Here is a 21,237-nt window from a genome sequence, read left to right as displayed (position 1 = left end):
TGGCTACCTATATAGGGGTGGTGCCTATGCCTAGCTACCTATACAAAAATGACACCTATACCTGGCTACCTATACTGGGGCACCCATGCCTGGCTACCTATACTGGACACCATGTAGCTGGCTAGCTATATTGGAGGCACTCATGCCTGGCTACCTATACAGGGGGCACCTATAGCTGGCTATCTATACAGGGGGAACCTATGCTGGGGGCTAATTCTGGCTACCTGACCTGCCTTTCCAATTTCTGTTTTGGGGAGGGAGGAGGGGGGTTCCCCCATCCAAAGTTTAGCAGGGAGGCCCAGTGATTTCTAGTTACCACCCACTAGACCACCAGGGAATTAAGGACCCACTGGATCACCAGAGAATTAAAGTGTACCCATATAAAAGCATCAATACTTACCTGGGGCTTCCTCCAAACCCGTGGGCTCACTCGCCATCCTCCCAGGACATTCCTATCCTCTTCTGGCCAGCCCAGTCACTCTCTCTAGTTGTCCCAATGCATGCTGTAATGCGTATCACGGCCGCACGCACCCCCATTGCGCTCATAACCCCACCCCCTTTAAATAATACAATTATTAATTAACCTTTTCCGTTAACCCTTTCTCTCTTATTTTTACCATGAAAAATATTTGTATTTTATCAGTTCAAGGCGAAAAAGTAAAACTGTAGCAAAAACCCACCTTTATTTAAAATCGAATGCCATCACCATAAATTGTTACAGGAACATAAACGGGAGAACTAGCCCAATACATTTTCTGTTTTTTATGTACAGTAGCACTTTTTTTTGTTTTAAACTATAATGGGTAAAAACTAAGAAATGTATATTTTTTTCAGTTTTTTTACTACTTATTTTGCTTTAAAAAGCAAAACAAATAAAATCTCTCTTAGGGAAAAAAACATTTCCAAAGAAGTTGTGAAAAAAAGATATATATACCTCTTAGTAGTCTTAACCATTATAGGACCGCTCCACGCCAATTGGTGTGGACACGGCAGCAGCCACAGGACCGCCTAATGCCGATCGACGTAAGGTCCTGTGGGCGTGTTTTGCAAGAAACCCCGCGCGTGATGATGCGTGTGCATCTCCGCTTGAATGACGGAGCTCCGCCATCACCGCTCGGAGACTGTTAGATGGCAAAACCTTGCCGTCTTTAATCACTGTACAGCGCTGCGATCTACGACAGCCGTGTGACATTGCTGTCCCTCTGACACCCACAGGAATGATCGTCTGTCATAGGCTGATGCCTAAGACAGCCGATCACAGTGATTGGCTGGCAGGGGGGAGGGAGGGTGGGTAGACAGTAAAATAAATTTAAAAAATTCTTTATTTTATTACAAAATAAATAAGATAAATATTTCTAAAAAAAATACAAACACTGCACCACCAATCAGAGCCCACCAAGAGAGATCTCTGTTGGAGGGCAGAAAAGGGGGGGGAAATCACTTGTGTGCTGAGATGTGCGGCCCTGCAGTGAGGCCTTAAAGCTGCAGTGGCACAATTTGTGAAAAATGGCCTGGTCTTTAAGAGGGTGTAAGCCCATGGTCCTCAAGTGGTTAAAAGGGAAGTTCCGAGGAGTACAAAAATAAAAATCCCTTACCTGGGGCTTCCTGTAGCCCCTGGCAGCCGTCCTGAGCCCTCGTTGCAGCTCCAGTGGCTCCCGGTCCCCTCCGGTGGAGAAGCCGACCTAGCCAGGTCGGCTTCTCATGTGCTCCAGAATGCGGCTCACTGAGTCGCACTGAAGACTGTAATGCTACTGTGCCTGCGCAGTACAGTACGGATGACGTTAGCGCGACTACGTGAGGCGCACGCTGGAACGCAAGTAGGCCTCTGGTACCGGAGGGGAATCCGGGCCACCAGCGGATAGCGGAGCTGCGGCGAGGGTACAGGACTGGGGCTGGAGGAAGCCACAAGTAAGTGGATTTTTTTATGCTTATACTCCTTGGATGTATCCTTTAAGTAGTGGTAAACTTACTGCTAATTGAATAGGGACTTAGCGAAAATGTCAAAACTGCTCTGGTACTTAAGGGGTTTTTATATGCCAGTACTGAAGTGGTTAATGCAGTAATAATAATAATAATAATAATGGACTGAAAGCAGGCCAGACACTCTTCTATAAAAAGCATCAGGAAACCTCACCATAGAGCCTTTCAAGATGTGCTGGTTGCTTCTTATATTCTTCCTGGAGTTTATCTGCATCTTCTAGAATAGTGCGGTATTCTGGGATGAGAAAGTCAGTGTTTCCTTCATGGACTTGCAACTCCTTCGCAGAAGAAAGCAGAAGAATACACAACAAACAACTTTGTCATTACTGTTGTAGCATTGTTGATGCAGTGACAGGCAAGAAAATCCATCTTTATAATTTATATTTTCATGACCCGCTTACCACTCATATGCAGAATCTGTAGAGTCTTGTAGTAAACTCTGATATAGTAAATCTCTGGCTATAGTAAACCCAGTTCCCAGGTCCTGACCATGCCCCTGTATGAACGTAGAATGTATGACCAATTTAGATGTAGTAAACCTCTCATATAGTAAAGTACTTGGCCAGGTCCCTTGAAGCTTACTATAAAGGAATCCTACTGTAGAATGAATGTGGCATATTTGGGTAATATAGCGCCTATGGCAAACATAAATTGCGTTTCCCCCTGTCCCCCACAGTCACAGCCCCCTTCCCCTCTAAAAACAGCTTCCATTCTCGCATATATGTGTTATGGTTGCCTGTGTTTTTTGGCTTGGGATATTGCTGAAATTACTTTTTTGGAAATATCTCTTCTTCTTATTCCCTCTTTGTCCTCTTTACTATCACTAAGCCAAGTGCGCCCTACATACATAAATTAAGTAGCCATGTTCCCTAGATAACAGAATCTGATCTGAGGTGATGCCTGAGTGACGGGGAGTCATGGGGCAGGTATGGTGGCGCAGCACAGGAGCAAGCATGGGGCACAGCCCAATCCATGCCTGCACCCTTCTAGATACTCCTCTGGTGGATACCCCTAAGTATTGCTACTTATAATACAGATGATACATAACACAGTGTACAACTGAAGTGCAGCAGTTGCCCAAGTCAAGCAATCCGGTATCATTTTCACTGAGCTGCAAGAAGTGGGACTGGTTGTTGTCAAAAGCAGCTATAGTTTTCTTTGCTTCTCTTTCCTTAGCCCCACTGTGGAAAGGGGGCACAAATAAGATACAGCACAAAATACTGCATGTTATGGACATCCCAAGATACAAATACAATGATCTTGAGCTTACACAAAACTAAATGGTTCTTTTTTATGACTTAAAAAAAATAATAAGTAGGAAAATGTGACGGATTGCGGAGAAACCGCTGCGCCTTCTGACAGTGAGGCGGCGGTGTCCGCGCACAGAGCGGCGGTTTCCCCGCAGCAACATGCGTCTAGTTTGGCTGGACCCAGTAGTGCACACAGATGGAGAGCTGCGCGCGCCGCAAGACAGGCTCTTTATACCAATAGGAGAAGGGACAGCTGAGCGAGGCGGTCAGCTGATCCCAGCTCAGTGGTTGATTGGTTGATGGGAGCTGGGTGGCGCTGGAGAGCGCTCCACTATATATATATATATATATATATATATATATATATATATATATATATATATATATATATATATATATATATATATATATATATATATATATATATATATATATATATATATATATATATATATATATATATATATCTTGCTGTTCAGTTGCTGGTTGTCTGGCGTTGCGAATACCTATGTGTTAGCATTCAGACCTAGTCAGATCTTTCAGTGTGGTGGAACCAGGAGGACCTGGGAATCCACACTTAGCCAGTTTACTGTGTATTATCTGTGTTATTCATTAGACCAGTTCCAGGGTGTAGAGACCACGGACCTCACACCCCAGACTAGGAATACTGTGTATCATCTGTGTTATTCCTTAGACCAGTTCCAGGGTGTAGAGACCACGGACCTCACACCCCAGACTAGGAATACTGTGTATCATCTGTGTTATTCCTTAGACCAGTTCCAGGGTTTAGAGACCACGGACCTCACACCCCAGACTAGGAATACTGCGTATCATCTGTTATTCATTAGACCTGTTCCAGGGTGTAGAGACCATGGACCTCACACCCAGACTAGGCATTGTTTGATATCGGTTATGACGTATTGCTTTCCTGACCACTCCTCTGATCTCTGATTCGGTACCTTGCACTTCTGATATTCCGTTGCCAAACCCTGCTTGCCTTGGATACCGAATCAGCTTACCGTTTTTGTACTTTATCTGTCAGTGTGTTGCCGACCCGGCCTGCCCGACCTTTTTGGCTGTCACCCACCCCTTGGGTGCTCAACCTCTCTGCAGGGGCCCTCTGCTTCTCAGAGGGGGCGCTGCTGCTAAACCAGTCAGGGTCTCCTTCTCCTGGAGTCCTTGACTGCAGTAGAGTCTGTCTCTACTTATTGGACCACCTGCTACCCCAGTGGTCCAATTTCTACTGTTACACCAAACACTCACACACGTCAGGTGTCCAGAGGTTAGCAATATATCTGTATTATCGGTGATTCTGCAGATCATCAATAATCAGGTATATATCTGTATTCTTGGTGATACTGCAGATCACCAATAATCAGATTCTCTCTGCGTGCTGACACCAACCGTTACAGAAAACATACAGAAAACATACAGATATTATGGTTTACCCTGAAATTGATATAAAATATATAGCACCCCAATAATGCGCTCGTATATATATGCAAAATACAAATATTGATTAATTTAGGGCGAAATCACCCTAACAAGCATCAACCACAGTCCAATCCTCGATATATTCAACGATTTAGCCGTTGGGAGCGCTATTCCTAGATGTGTGCACCATCAATCAAAGTTCAATGGGACCAGCGCTCTAAGATACTTGTGCTTTAAACATCAGAGGATAGATAGTTGAAAAGCAGACCCCCCTTCAGGGGGAAACTCACCAGATCCTGCGGCCACCTGGGCCCGTTATTGCCTTCGGGGTATTGGCCACCCCGCAGCCTCACTGGCAATCCGCTTTCAGCTGCTCCAGATCTGTATATGCAAATAAGCAAGACAGGAGGGGCCTCGTCATAGCGTAAAAGCGTCTAGTTTTATTATAAAACTTCATAAAAAGAGTTGCATTAAAAAGCTCCACCACATGTGAAGTACACAATAAGGCCAGCCCCTACAGTTCACAGGCAAACGCTAGTCAGCGTATACAGCGGATCCAGCGTAACTGCACTCAGCTTATGGCAAGGCGTACACCTCTGCAGCTTATCTCACTCACTCAATCCTGCTGCAGTTCCCTCTGGCCGGTAGAAAATGATTACAAAGTCCTCTGCCTCTCGCACACGCTATCCAACCGCGTCTGGCGGGTGCTGTGCGCACTAACGTCACTCCGGGGCTCCGCCCAACGTTTCGTTGCCTTAGCAACTCCTCAGGGGCCCTGTGAATTGTAGGGGCTGGCCTTACTGTGTACTCCACATGTGGTGGAGCTTTTTAATGCAACTCTTTTTAATGAAGTTTTATAATAAAACTAGACGCTTTTACGCTATGAGGAGGCCCCTCCTGTCTTGCTTATTTGCATATACAGATCTAGAGCAGCAGAAAGCGGATTGCCAGTAAGGCTGCGGGGTGGCCAATACCCCAAAGGCGATAACGGGCCAGGTGGCCGCAGGATCTGGCGAGTTTCCCCCTGAAGGAGGGTCTGCTTTTCATCTATCTATCTATCTATCTATCTATCTATCTATCTATCTATCTATCTTCTGATGTTTAAAGTACAAGTATCTTAGAGCGCTGATTCCCCTTACCCTGAAATTGGCCATAGACTAAAGGTGGCCATACATTTAGCGATGATGGGCAGATTTGAGTCAAATATCTCTCCTAATCGAATCTGATTAGAGCGACATCTGTCGGCTGCCCATACACTGCAGGCCTATTTCCAAACAATTTCAGCATGAAATCTCTCGGGAATCAGCCGAGCCCGCCGCATTAGTCACTTCGCCGCTGTTCCCCATGTATAACTGTATGTACATGTATGTGCATTTATACATTACCTGTCCCGTTTCCATCTTCGGTGCCCGTCTGCTTTCAAATCCGCCGCTCTTCCCTATACATGCCGCCTGGTGTGGCGCATTTGTGACGCCACATGCGCGCCAACGTGCTATGCGACGGCAGCGTGTATGGGAAGTGTAGCGGCCGATTCAGAAGACTGACACCGTGACACAGGTAATGTATAAATGCACATACACACACACACAATCAGGACCGCGAATTTCATTGTGATATAGCCATGCACTCGACGGACCACGATGGCCCGACATCTTGCAGCATGTCCGATCGACTAATGCCTGGAGAGTGGCCCACCCAGGGCCTTTTTTAGTGGCAAGAGGGGGTGCAGTGGGCACACAGCGTCGGGGAGGGGGCCTTTTACCCCCCTCCACCCTCCAGAAATTATAGCAGCGGCAGCAGGCAGGGAACTCGCCTCTCTCTGGTTCCAGGCATTGACGGAGCTCTGCGTGCCTCCGTCTTCTATGTCTCCAACGCAGCTAATCAGGAAGTAGAGACAGCGGCATTATAGACATAGAAGACAGAGTCACGAAGAGCTCTGTCACGGCCTGGTACTAGGAAAAGGCGAGCTCCCTGCCCACTGCTGCTGAGCTCATTTCTGGAGGGGGGAGCCAGGAGTGCTGAAGGTAAAGAGGGCCAGGGAGTCCTGCACCTCTCTCCCCCCCCACCCCTGTCTGCTCGCTGCTCCCACCTCCATGCTACCTATACTGGGGGAACCTATAGACCTGGCTAACCAATGCTGGGGGCACCTTTACCAGGCTGTCTATACAGGAGCCACCTATACCAGGCTGCTATACTGGGGGCACCTATACCTGGCTACCTATACTGTAAGTATGTTTTCTTAAAGAGAATCTGTATTGTTAAAATCGCACAAAAGTAAACATACCAGTGCGTTAGGGGACATCTCCTATTACCCTCTGTCACAATTTCGCCGCTCCTCGCCGCATTAAAAGTGGTTAAAAACAGTTTTAAAAAGTTTGTTTATAAACAAACAAAATGGCCACCAAAACAGGAAGTAGGTTGATGTACAGTATGTCCACACATAGAAAATACATTCATACACAAGCAGGCTGTATACACCCTTCCTTTTGAATCTCAAGAGATCATTTGTGTGTTTCTTTCCCCCTGCAGCTATCTTCCACTGAAGTGTCAGGCTGTTTCTTCCTGCAGAGTGCAGACAGCTCTGCCTGTATGTAATTCCTCAGTATGTGAAAGCCCAGCCAGCTCAGAGGAGGATTTATCCAGCTTGTAAAAGATAATAGAGCAGAGAGAAGCTGCACAAATCTAAATAACACACAGTAGTTTGCAGAGAGGGGCCTGGAGGGGGGAGATGCATCACAGAACCACAACACTGAAGAACTTGGCAGCCTTCCAGACACAGGCTGACAAGTCTGACAAGAGAGAGATAAGTTGATTTATTACAGAGATGGTGATAGTAGAACGTGCTGCAGTAAGCCAGAACACATTAGAATAGCTTTTGGAACTTGTAGGATGATAAAAAACAGGATGCAATTTTTGTTACGGAGTCTCTTTAAATAACCCGCATGGCCTGCCTTTCCAATTTCTGTTGGGGGGCATCCAACGTTTTGCAGGGGTTACCAGCCATTTCTAGTTACACCCCCGAGCAGAATGGAGTTATATACTGTAAACACATACAAATTACGTTCTGAAAAATGTTCATGGAGAAAAAAGAATCACTAAGTAATGCCAGCATTGTACCTTGAGAGCGTCAATCAAATGAACCTTTTTGGCCAAAAGCAGCTGATACTCTAGTTTTGGATGGATCATTCTCAGAGTATGGCCAACGGACTCTTCACTTATATCTTCGCAGATAAAATAGCAAGTAAACAGAATAGAAAAATAAGCAAACATAAAATGGCTGAAGACAGCAGCAGTTACATTATATACAGTGACTGAAGGTAAACTAATGAAACTGTCCCCATTTCTTTCAGGAAGATACTAGTCGTCATGGGAATGCTGTGCTGGGGTTTGTGAACAGCATACATTGAAATGTATGTACCTCGTACATGTTGTCATGGATAATGCAAGAACATTATTCTTATATATATATATATATATATATATATATATATATATATATATCCATACATAATAACATCCACCTTATCCATATATAATAATGTTTAAGTTTGGGGAATGTGGGTTACCGCAAATATGCTGCAGGGACCCAGAGTATCCCCGCTCTAGAGTAAAGAGGGAAGTCGGCATCAAGGGGCAGGGCTGACGCACACAGTAGCTCCGCCCTCTTGCACGCACCCTAGTATATTTTTGTTATGCGGCACTGCGTGGTGATGGAGGAGATCAAAGTGTCAGACCGTGTCCAATACTTTGATCCGGCAACAATGCCCCTATTGACAGCCTAAATGCGCCTATGTAATATTTATTTTACGTGATCTAGCAACGGTGGATGGGGCCAACAGGGACACTCCGATGTGAAGAGGCTGCCATTGTGCCAGATTTTATGCGGCAACCATGTTTCCTATGTCCAAAATTGGACCACATGTGCTTAGTGTGTAACACAGAATGTTAACCCCATGTCTGCTTTCATGAAAGCAGGAAGTAGACATACTGCACATTTATTGCAGGATTTACATATCAGCTGTAACAAAAATGTTTTTCTTTAAAGGTTATTATGCTGTTGCTTATCTTTCAGAGCAGAGGGGAAGTTCTGAGTTCTGGTCCGCTTTAAACAAAAGGGCAATGAGAAATGGCTTCTCATTGTACAGTAGGCAGGTTTATAATGATTTCTGTTAGTATGGGCCATGCTCTGCTGGATCTGGTGATCTGCATTATGTTAGGAAAGAAATCCCACTCTCCTGGCAATAAAGAGCCTACCAGGCGCCGCACAGCTACGCTCAATATATTTATTCCAAAAGGTACTGATGTGCCATGCACATAACTATGTGCATTGCTAATTAATTCTAAATTACTGACATGTGGGTTAAAATGGAGCCTTAAGTAGGGCTTTAAAATACCATTAGTAAACAAAGTTGTGCCTCTTTTGTACTTTCACCTTACATCACTCACTGGCATTTGTTTGTGTGTAAACATGTAGCAACACCAACAGTTCCTTACTGGGTTATGCAAGTAATGCTGGGAATACACCATACAATTTTATGTTAGATTCTTCTGTTAGATTTTCTGTTAGATTTTCTGTTAGAATGCATAATTAGATTATTTTCTGTAGAGAATGGTCATTATCTCTCGTGCATTGTCTTCTGTTTATCTCCTGCTGAGTAGAACAATGCCTAATTGCTCGGCAGATAGATGGTAAGATAGATACATTTCCAACATTTTGAAGTTTATCTATCTGGCAGGTAAATCTAACAGAAAATTGTATGGTGTATTCCCAGCATAAGTCAATCTGTTTCTGATATCAGACACAAGGAGGCAGACACTGATTGTTATGTACCGACTCCACCATTTGCTTATCATATGGTAGTTGTGTAGTAGAAATTGAAGGGTACATATATCCCTAATGTAAACTTTTAGTAATAGAAGTTACCAATGATAAATATAAACTGAAACACGTGTACTGTACATGAAAAGCTATGAAGTGAAAAAATATTTGGCTCTCTCTTGACTTTTCTGCATATTTTTCACACTGAATGGTTGCTGTACGTTAAACAAAAAATGATAGATACAGTGATTGTGAGTAAACACAATATGAGAGATAGCAGGGACTGCACATTAAGGGGATGTTACAGGGCTCAGTTCCCACTTGCGACAGTGTTTGGCATGGAGCAGTTCATTGTACTCCTTTTTTTCATCGCGTTTGTGGCAGATGCATTTCCACCACACGTCTCTATAGGAAACGCATCAGCTGGTCTGGAAAAATGCAGCAGGTCATGACTTTGCAAACTGTGTGCCGATCCATTTTTAATTTTGTGTGGAAGCAGACCCATAGTCTGCATTGGATCCATTCACTCAGTTTGGCTGCTTTGTGCAAAACAGTACATTTTCCTTGCAAGTGGGAACCAGCCCTAAATGCACACTCTGAGTTATTATTGTAATGCTAGCTCAAAGAAATAATTTTGTGATTTATTTTACAATGCATATTTTTCATACTCCCAGTATTGCAGTAATATTTTCTCCTCATGTTGCCCCAGAATGTGCTAAGAACATCAGAGTGATACAACCTCAAAACCTTCCCCTTGGTATCCAAAACTAACATAAAAAGCCTTTACACTGTAAGACAGCAGGCATAACTTCGGCCACAACACCCTGATAGGGAAGAAAACATCATACCATATGATATATTAAGATTAATTTTTCTTTTAGTGGCTTCCTTTGACAAGACATCTTTCAGTATTGAAATTGTGGAGATGTTGTCTGATTTAAAGATGCCTTCACCTTTCCTGTAATGCGAATACAAAGATAGGAGATTAAAACCAGCCAACAAAAACGGAGCAAAATCCTTCACGGTGGGTATTCTAAAGCGGTGTACCTGTATTCTGAATTCCATATCATTTTAAGGTAGAATATTTTACAATAGTTATGCAAATTTTATGTAAGGCCTTGTTCACATCACACGCAGATGGCCGCGTGATCGGAATGCAAGTTGTAGGATTGCACGCCATCTGCGTTTGCATGCATTGGTTGGCTGTTCCCCTTACTACATTTTGCCAAAAAAGGTGTGCAGCATGTGTTCATGCACCGCACTGGTATGCAACGCATGCAGTGTGAACATCAGATGTTCATGAGTGTCTGCCTCCTACACGTGTTGCTGAAATACGGACGGCAACGCATGTAATGTGAACACGCGTTGGGCAAGTTTTCACTAGGGATGATAAAAAAAAAAAACGGATGGCATGCACCCAAAAAAATAAAAAAAAAATTAAGAATATATAAAGAAGACGTATGTGAATCAGATTTGGATGCGTTGTTGCACCACAGCAAGTACCGTTGTGCATCCCGGAGAGGCATGCCAGCTACAGTGGAAATGAGCCCTAACGCTAGACCTTTATGGAAGGTCTTGTCTGTGAATCTAGTGTGTGTACATGAGCCCCATGACGTTTCCTAAAAATCTAGCATGCCATGCCAGACTCTGAAGCCTCTTAAAAATCCTTTTTTTATTAAACAATCCTGCTTGACCTCCTGGGCGATAATCCCGAGCTGAGCTCGGGGTATGTCGCGCAGGAGGATTTCTCAGGCCCTGGTGGGCCGATTTGCATAATTTTTTTTTGTCACACGCAGCTAGCACTTTGCTAGCTGCGTGTAACTTCCGCTCGCCGCCGATCCGACGCTACCTGCCGTGCCGCGCAGCCGCCCCCTCCCCCCCAGACCCCTTGCGCAGCCTGGCCAATCAGTGCCAGGCAGCACTGAGGGGTGGATCGGGACTCCCTCTGACGTCACGACGTCGATGACGTCATCGCGAGCGTCGCCATGGCGACGGGGGAAGCCAAGCAGGAGATCCCGTTCTGAACAGAATCTCCTGCTTGCGCTGATCGCCTGAGGCGATCGGAGGGGGTGGGGGGATGCCGCTGCACAGCGGCTATCATGTAGCTAGCGCTAGGCTAGCTACACGATAAAAAAAAAAAAAAAAAGTGCTGCGCCCCCTCCTGGGCGATGTAATTGTATCGCCCAGAGGGTTAATACATTAGTCCTACCTAAACCGCCGCATTCCCGTGGCTGTAAACTAATCTAAATCCACCCTAACTCCCAGGGAAGGCGATCCGGGCAGCTCTTCCGTGCGAGGCCGGGCTATGAGCCGCAGCCCTTCCTCACACGCGTCTTAGGGCAGCAAAATCCACGACCAAGAAAGTCGTGGATTTTGCAGGGGAGAGGGAGGGCGAGTTAGGGGGGGGATTTAGATAGTTTACAGCCGCGGGGATGCGGCGGTTTAGGTAGGACTAATGTATTTAACAGGATTGTATAATAAAAAAAGGATTTTTAAGAGGCTTCAGAGACTCTTTAAGCAACACCCAACCGACTTTCATGATAACTGTTCTCCTCCTCCCATCCGCCAGGAAGCTGTTGCATCACAAACCTGTAGGTCTCACACTAATACTGAAGGTCTGTTACCTGTATGAGCACTCCAGCTGCGTGTCCAGAAAAGTATTCTGAAAATAGAAAGTAATGTCTTCTCCGACTGGAGATTTTTCTGGGACTTCTGGAAGGCAGAACACCATCCAGGAATGGATTTCAGCAAAACTAAACTGTCCGGTCAAGCTCAATGTATTCATCGGCCTGCAAAACACACAGGTCTAATTGCCTCTTGTTATGATTCTGGTCACAATCAGAAAATAATAATGCAAAAAAAGGGGGGCAGGGGGTAGGTTAGTGTTAGGGGTAGATGGGGGGAGTTAGTGTGAGAAGAGGGTTGGGTAAAGTGATAGTAGAGTATCGGTAATTTTTACTGATATTCTACAATTGGTATTAACCAGTGCCCAATAGTGGAATATCGTTAGTTTTAACAATTATTCTACTAGCTGCTTCCCCCTGGCACCCAAATTACCGTGGTGCCCATTTTCAACATGACCCTTTAAGGAAGCCATATACTGTACAATTTTTGTTGCCCAATTAGACGTTTGATCAGACAAAAACATCTAAGTGATCATAAACTGAAGTGGATTTAAGTATTTATGATGGTTATTATGATCAATATTATGATCAAAAGACTGAACCACAATGTGGTTGTTTGATTGATCACAATGTCAACAAAATTGTATAGTGTATGGCGAGCTTTAATTCATACTGTACGTTTTCTGACTTGTACCTGTTCTGATCAAACACGTGACTTCTCTGATGAAGAGACAGAGGCTTAATTTGGTAGCGTCGCACTTGGCAGGTTTTGGGTTGAATTCTGGGTGTTACATAGGCTTGCAATGTCCCATACTGTCCTTCTATTGAACGAATCTGCAATGTAAGAAATCCACACAGGTAGTTATGCAATGGAGCTTTGTATGCATGAGTAACGCAATGAAAACAAAGCTGTTACACATTACCTTCAGCTCTAGCCTGGTGGTGTTCGCCTGACAGCGATAAGTGGCAAGCAGGAAGTTTCCATTTGGCTGTAGAGTAAAAATACATGATATAACTACTCTAATTTAAATGGTTGTTATTTTTTGGTGCTATATTGTTTAAAGTATTTCTGTTATAATTTGGCATCTGTAGTACCGGTAATCTGAACTCTCACTCAAACCAACAGAGAACTATCCGTGATTTTTTTTTTCATTTAATAACCTTGCTTCACTGCTTCATGTTATAATGCTCTGTACTGTATTTTGAGGACAGATTGCGTTATCCCATGCCTGAGCGCATTAATGACAAACTGTCTAATATCAGAGGAATTCAAGTGAGGAAGCTGACATTTAGCAATCTACCATAGTGGATCAATAAAGAATATCACGGAGTTGTACACAGATCGTATGAGGAGATGGCCCCAAACAAAAGCCTCAGCTAAGCACTGACTAGCATTTGTACAACGCTTTACACTAGCAATATAAGCCACAGAGGGAGCAGAAGCGAATAAATGAGGGATTTTGTCCAGAACAATTAAGCTCAGGCACAACAGACAGCCTTATTAGGGATTTTCAGAAGTTTACAGTTACGAGTTCTAAACCCCCTATTCTAAGCACATAAACATTGATATTAAGAGCTGTGTTAAAGTGGATATTCAGAATACTAGAAATTTCATCTCAGCAGATACATCATATTTTAGGACTAAGATCAATAAGGGCCCATTTCCACTAGAGCGGAAACCGGGCCGATTCCGCAGAGTTTCCCCGCAGGCAAATTGCAGGCCATAGGGAGTAATAGCGCCGCTGGCCGAATCGATTGCGCTAGCTATTTGGCCGGCATTTCCATCCGAAGTTGTGTGGGAGGCTGCGAATCACATAGCCGTGCATGGCACGGCTGATGGGTTTTTGTCTGCGAAACCCGCAAGTGCCGTCGCGCGTTTCGCAGACGCGTGCGGTACAATTGGAAACGGGCCCTTAAAGTCGGGAAAGAGAAGTCATAAAAAGTTTCATGCTTCAGGGAATATCATTATTGACAGCCATGCATCAAATACCAACATCATACCTTGAACATCTAATTCAAGGACATGCTCACCTCACTGTCGCATCCACTGAAACTCACAACAGCTGAATTCTTATCCACATCCAGTAGATCCACAGGAACGTCACTCTGTAAATATCAGTATGTGACAAATGTAAGTGCACAACTCATAGTGTACTTGAACTGATACGTGATACGATGAGATAAACATGGGTACATATAGTTCTAGTCCTACTTATAACTTGTCTCAAGTCCTTTTATAAATTCTAAAATCTACAGTATGCAACTGGGGCAACAAGTAGAACATAGAATTCAAGGTTCTCCTGAAAAGTAGACAGAAACCAAATCCTTTTTTTTGTTTTGTTTTTTTGTTAGGAGCTGAATGAACACTGTTATACTCAAGGGTTTGTAAGTCTGCATAGTTGTGCCAAAATAGGTCTGCATAAAAAGGAGTATGGTGAAGGGCTAAATCCAAAGTGACTTTGCAAAAAATAACAGAGGATACTGCCAGCATTATACCAGTATTGAGGGGGTTGTGGTATTTATAATACTTCAGTTCAGATCCAATATAACTAAGTTCAGAAAGTTATAGCAGAGATGGACTCTGCTGTCACTTATGAGGACCTTAGAGGAAGTGAAAGCACTCCATGCAGTATAGCAGGGTTTCTCAACTCAGTCCTCAGGTACCCCCCCTTTCAACAGTGCAAGTTTTGTGGAAATCCACAGAGGTATTTAATGATCTCTGCTGAGACATTAATTACCTCATATGTGGATGTTTGTGGTTTTCTGGAAAACATTCACTGTTCTGGGTACTTGAGGACGGAGATGAGAAACCCTGCAGTAAAGAAATACAGTGTTAAACTTCTTTTAAATTGAAGGAATCCTTGTAAAATTAACCTGTAATAGCTTATGAATACATATACAAAGAAAACATTTTTTGAATACCGTATATACTCGCAAGCAAGCCGACCCGCATGTAAGCCGACCCCCCCACTTTTACCCCAAAAAACAGGAAAAAATAATTGACCCTCATATAAGCCGGGGGTAAGAAAACGCTGGCCGCGTGATCCCCCCAGTATGTCCCAGTATAGTGCCCAGTATGGGTAGGTAGTGCCTCAGTATAGCTAGTATAGTGCCCAGTATAGCTAGTATAGTGCCAGGGGAGGACTGGGACCATTTGGCCTGGGGGGAAAACACAACCTAGAGGCCCTTTCACAGCATCGCCAGCCCAAACCCATACAGCTTTGTGAGCAAATGTACATAGTGTAAAAGAGCATTACATGCAATTACAAAGATTACCCACCTAGTGACCTAAGCTCTGGGTAAAAAAAAACAAAAAACGCTGATAGCAATAATCAAAAGACGAACTTTAGATATTTTTTGCCTAGCTCAGGCGATAAAATTGGCTACTTGGCTAGTTTGCTGGCATGCTTTAATCTTTACTTGCTAGCATGCTGCTCCTGTGTGGACAGATCATGGACAAATCATTCCAGCCCCCAGTCTGTGTCTCACGACTCTGCAAGCAAGGGGAAGGGGAAGAGGCAGGAGGGAGAGAAACATGGTGCATGAAATGCCTTAGTAGTTAAGCATTGCTGGAGACTAAGGTCTTATTTAGTGGCTCATTTAATAGAAAAACATTAAGCTTTCAGCTTGTAAGTCTTCCTCAGACTCTATTCCCGTTGACTTATAATGTTAGAACATACAGTCAGAAGGAGGTAGAGAGATTTATTTTGCAAATATAAGCATAATTCAGATACATTAATTTCAAGGGATCTTGCAAGGGTTGTAAGGTATTTATGGCAAATAGATAAGACCTTTGGTTTACTTAACACCTACATAGACTCAGGCTGACATGGAGAGTTTTTTTTACAGACCCTATCCTGTTCACGGTACCCTGTTGGATCCTGGAAAACTGTTAACTGTATGTTACTGAGCAATGGGAGGGCACTCAGGGGGGCAGTGATTCCCAGGGGGGAGGGGCAGTATCCTAGCGTGTTCCAGTGTAGCGCCGCCCATGCTGTTAGGATAGATGTGGAGTGATATTGAAGGGTTGACATAGTACAATAGTTTAGCATTCATAACCCATTCTGGAGATCAGCGAAGTGTGTAGTTAGTGTAAGTGAGACAAGATGAAGAGAATTAGAATGGAGTAAGGGTAGTAGAGGGTTAGAACTGGTGCCATGAAATTGAGAGGATTGATATGAGCCAGGCAAAATTGATAGGAAAGATGTGAGCCAGGCAGAGGCATAGTGGATAATACTATTATTATAGGGCGTCCTAGCTTTGAATCTTGGCCAGGACAAAATCTCTTCCCACAAGTCTCAGCTAGACACTTCATTACTGTGACATCTCAAAAATATATTAGTAAGTTAGTTGGTTTCCCCCAAAACAAACCTATAGTGAAAACAGGCAATGACTATGGAAGGATGACTCAGGGCCGGATTTACCATAAGGCACTGTAGGCACATGCCTGCAGGCGCCTGATGATGGAAAGGCGTCTCGCTTCCCTCCCCTAGTGCCTCCCTCCCTTTCTCCCTATGTAGAGTCCTGAGCAGAGTAAGGGCACCACTAACTACTTAATACTGAGGGTACCATTGGCTACCTAAATGCTAAGGGGCATGTGTAGCTACCTATGACAGGTAAGGGAAGTAAGGGAGAGGTGACAGCTGGGCTAGCAAGCACACTTGCAGAGCAGTTTGGTGGGAGTTTGCAGGTTCGTGAAGGAGGAAGCCTAGGGTGCCAGGACATCTGTATCTATAGACTCATGTGAGGTAAATCCAGGCCTGATTAGATTGTGAGCACCTCTGAGAACAGTCAGTGACATGACTATGAACTCTAACGTGCTGCAAAAGATGTCAGTGCTATATAAATACAAAATAATAATATGGTAGGACATTAGACTAGGACTATGGTAGGATTCGATTGTGAGCTCCTCTGAGGGCAGTCAGTGACATGACTGTGTACTCTGTAAAGTGCTGCAGAAGATGTCAGTGCTATAAAAATACGTAATAATAATATGGTAGGGCATTAGACTATGACTATAGTAGGGATTAGATTGAGAGCTCCTATGAGGACACTCAGTGACCCGACTATGTACTCTGTAAAGTGTTACAAAAGTTGTCAGTGCTATAAAAATAAATAACAACGATAATAATAGTATGGTAAACCATCAGACTATGGTAGGATTAGATTGTAAGCTATTCTGAGAACAATCAATCACTGACATGACTCTGTACTCAGTAAAGTGCTGCAGAAGATGTCAGTGCTATATAAATACATAATAATAATAATATGGTAGGACATTAGACTATGACTATGGTAGGATTGGATTGTGAGCTCCTCTGAGGACAGTCAGTGACATGACTATGTACTCTGTAATGTGCTGCAGGGGATGTCAGTGCTATATAAATACATAATAATAATATGGTAGGTGCATTAGACTATCACTATGGAACGTATTAGAGTGTCAGCTATTCTGAGGACAGTCAGTGACATGACTATGTACTCTGTAATGTGCTGCAGAAGATGTCAGTGCTATATAAATACATAATAATAATATGGTAGGTGCATTAGACTATCACTATGGAACGTATTAGAGTGTCAGCTATTCTGAGGACAGTCCAGTGACACGACTATGTACTCTGTTCAGTGCTGCAGAAGAGGTCAGTGCAATATAAATACAAAATAAAAATATGGTAGGACCAGGGCTGGGCCGAGGCATAGGCTGGAGAGGCTCCAGCCTCAGGGCGCAGTGTAGGAGGGGGCGCACAATTCATTCAGCTGCAGGGGCGTAGCAATAGGGGGTGCAGAGGTAGCGACCGCATCGGGGCCCTTGGGCCAAAGGGGCCCCGAAGGGCTCTTCCTCAATTACAGTATTAGCTCTCTTTTGGTCCTGTGACCATAATAATTACTTCTATAGATACTTTGAATAATGGTAATCATAAACCACCTTCTCCCCATCCCCTTCTTGCACCTCTGCCACTGGCAGGTTTTGGTGCGCGGAATCAATTGTTATGTATAGAGTGCTTGGGGGGCCCCAATGTAAAACTTGCATCGGGGCCTGCAGCTCCTTAGCTACGCCACTGTTCAGCTGTCATTCCTAATTGTGTTTGAAGCAGAAAGAAATAAGAAAAGGGGATACATGGCAGTGACTGCAAGCCAGATAACTAGAGATTAAGGTGTTGGGGAGGTTGTGGGCCCTGTGGCGCCTCTTAGTCTAGTAGCAATCAGTGTGTGGCAGCTGGGGTGGCAGGGATGGAGGGGCGCACTTTGGTCTCTCAGCCTTGGGTGCTGGAGGACCTTGTCCCGGCTCTGGGTAGGACATTAGAGTATGACTATGGTAGGATTAGATAGTAAGCTCCTCTGACGACAGTCAGTGACATGGCTATGTACTCTGTAAAGTGCTGCAGAAGATGTCGGTGCTATATAAATACATAATAATATGGTAGGACATTACACAATTACTATGGTAGGATTAGATAGTGAGCTCCTCTGAGGACAGTCAGTGACATGACTATGTACTCTGTAATGTGCTGCAAAAGATGTCAGTGCTATATTTATAAATAATAATAATATGGTAGGTGCATTAGACTAGGACTATGGAAGGTATTAGATTGTGAGCTCCTCTGAGGACAGTCAAGTGACACAGCTATGTACTCAGTAATGTGATGCAGAAGATGTGAGTGAGAGAAAGAGAGAGAGAGAGAAAAATGAGACAAGATGGAGAGAGGTGAGGAAGAGAAATAGAGAACATGAGAAAGATGGGGAGGGAAAAGAGACACAACAAGACATAAAGAGCATGGGAGGAAACGGCAGAGAGACCTCACCAGGACTGCTATGTGACATAGCAGGGGAGGAGGGGGACCTGGAAGAGACACACAGACACACTGGGAAAACAAAGAGATAAGAGATCATAAAGTCGCTGGCAATCAAGCTTATCTAAATTGTCCCCAGCACACAGAGGAAGCACTGCGCAGTTCTGTCTCTACCTTCTACGTGTCCCGGAGGAGCTCCCAGCTGGCAGCTGCAGGGCAGTTCCAGCTCTCTGCTCATCTTGTCACAGAATCACTCCGAGGCTGGGTGACAGTCCACATGCTGGTGCACTGCAGGCTGACCTGACCATTTGAAATTGCCGCTGTGTAGTGTGTAGTGCACCCGGGAAGACAGGGGGCGTGGACCAAATGCAGGAAGTAGAATGGAGCCCTGCTGCACTGCCTGCACGTGAATGCTGGCTTCTCCGCTGATTGTCCCTGATTGTGTAGGGCTGCTCCCAACCAGCCAGGTGCTTTACTTTGCTGACGGGGACAACGGGGCCTTATAAGAGAGAGAGGGAGGGAGGAAGGAAGTCGGCCTCTCTCCTCTGCAGCTGGCGGCCCAAGATACAAGAGCAGGAGGCAGCCCGGGGGGAAAATGCCCCCCATCCCCCCAGGCCAGTCCGCCCCTGTATAGTGCCCAGTATAGGTAGGTAGTGCTCAGTATAGCTAGTAAAATGCCCCAGTATAGCTAGTATAGTGCTCAGTATAGCTAGTATAGTGCTCAGTATAGTGCTCAGTATAGTGCTCAGTATAGCTAGTATAGTGCTCAGTATAGCTAGTATAGTGCTCAGTATAGCTAGTGAAGTGCCCCAGTTTAGCTAGTATAGTGCTCAGTATAGCCAGTATAGTGCTCAGTATAGCTAGTGAAGTGCCCCAGTTTAGCTAGTATAGTGCTCAGTATAGCCAGTATAGTGCTCAGTATAGCCAGTATAGTGCCCCATTATAGCTAGTATAGTGCCCCATTATAGCTAGTATAGTGCCCCATTATAGCTAGTATAGTGCCCCATTATAGCTAGTATAGTGCCCCAGTATAGTCAGTATAGTGCCCCAGTATAGTCAGTATAGTGCCCCAGTATAGCTTGTATAGTGCCCCATATAGCTAGCATAGTGCCCCATATAGCTAGCATAGTGCCCCATATAGCTAGCATAGTGCCCCATATAGCTAGCATAGTGCCCCATATAGCTAGCATAGTGCCCCATATAGCTAGCATAGTGCCCCATATAGCTAGCATAGTGCCCCAGTATGGGTGGGTGGGTAGGTGCTGTCCCTCCCCGCTCCCCCCGCGGCCGCCGCTGCTATTACCTTAGGCGGCGCCGCTTCCTCTATCCCCGTCCTCCTCCGGTAACTAATTCACAGCAGCGCGCCCCTCGCTGCTGTGATGACGCAGGAAACCATAGAGAGCGGTTCCCACAGTAACGGCCGCTCTCTATGGTTTCCTCCGTCATCACAGCAGCGAGGGGCGCGCTGCTGTGAATTAGTAGTTACCGGAGGAGGACGGGGATAGAGGAAGCGGCGCCGCCTAAGGTAATAGCAGCGGCGGCCGCGGGGGGAGCGGGGAGGGACAGCACCTACCCACCCACCCATCCACCCATGACTCGCAAGCAAGCCGACCCCCCCAACTTTTGGCCCACTTTTGGGGGGTCAAACATTCGGCTTGCTTGCGAGTATATACGGTACATATTTTTACAGCAGACTTCTTAAAATCCTGTTGGTTTGTTTGCTGTAATGATTATTCCATGGTTCAGATGCCCTAGAGATTGGCAACCACATACCTGTATCAGTACATTGTCAATAGCCATCTGAACCTCCAAAATAAGGCTGTAACTGGCATCATCCTTATTAAGTGTAAACTTGTCATTTATGCTGAAGACTGGCACTGCGGAGACTGCTGTGGTAGACTGTGAGGAGTGCTGATACCTCTCCCGCTCTTGTACAACCTTGAACTGCAGCTGTTCCAGCTCTGCCCTGGGTAAATATTGAAGGATGGGACTACTGAATGCCAAGCCATATCTGCATGCAATAAGCTGCAAACATTTATCAGCACTGACCTCAGGGAGGCGATCTTAGACTGCATTTCTTGGCTCATCTTCAGCTCCTCACCAGGTCCAGCTTCCCTGTGAATGGGCTCTGTGGTGAGCCCAGTCACCCAGCCTGACAAAGACAGAGAGTAAATACATTAGTTGTGTAATAAATAGAAGAGCCCTGGTAAAAGAAAAATACCATAATAATCACCATAAAGGGTGTGTAGCCCTGGTTGCTTTTCAACCACCATCTAAATATAGACAGTTCCCTACTTACAAACAACTCGAGTTACAATGTTTCAGAGATACAAATAAAG

At 44.8% G+C, this 21,237-nt stretch overlaps 1 protein-coding gene across 3 annotated transcripts in view; it reads right to left on the bottom strand.

Annotated features, from left to right (window-relative positions):
- Positions 1-21,237, bottom strand: part of BBS7 (Bardet-Biedl syndrome 7) — a 63,523-nt gene that overhangs the window by 15,896 nt on the left and 26,390 nt on the right. For all 3 annotated transcript variants that reach the window (XM_068280341.1, XM_068280332.1, XM_068280350.1), the window contains 9 exons: positions 20,948-21,050; positions 20,672-20,864; positions 14,139-14,213; positions 13,031-13,096; positions 12,802-12,941; positions 12,108-12,272; positions 10,332-10,441; positions 7,782-7,885; positions 2,135-2,258 (listed from right to left, as the gene is read on the bottom strand). In XM_068280341.1, the coding sequence (XP_068136442.1) occupies positions 2,135-2,258; positions 7,782-7,885; positions 10,332-10,441; positions 12,108-12,272; positions 12,802-12,941; positions 13,031-13,096; positions 14,139-14,213; positions 20,672-20,864; positions 20,948-21,050 (1,080 nt within the window). The remainder of the gene's footprint in view (positions 1-2,134; positions 2,259-7,781; positions 7,886-10,331; positions 10,442-12,107; positions 12,273-12,801; positions 12,942-13,030; positions 13,097-14,138; positions 14,214-20,671; positions 20,865-20,947; positions 21,051-21,237) is intronic.

Source organism: Hyperolius riggenbachi, chromosome 1 (genome assembly GCF_040937935.1).
Source record: "Hyperolius riggenbachi isolate aHypRig1 chromosome 1, aHypRig1.pri, whole genome shotgun sequence".
Taxonomy (NCBI): Eukaryota; Metazoa; Chordata; class Amphibia; order Anura; family Hyperoliidae; genus Hyperolius; species Hyperolius riggenbachi.
This window is presented reverse-complemented; position numbering and strand designations above follow the sequence as displayed.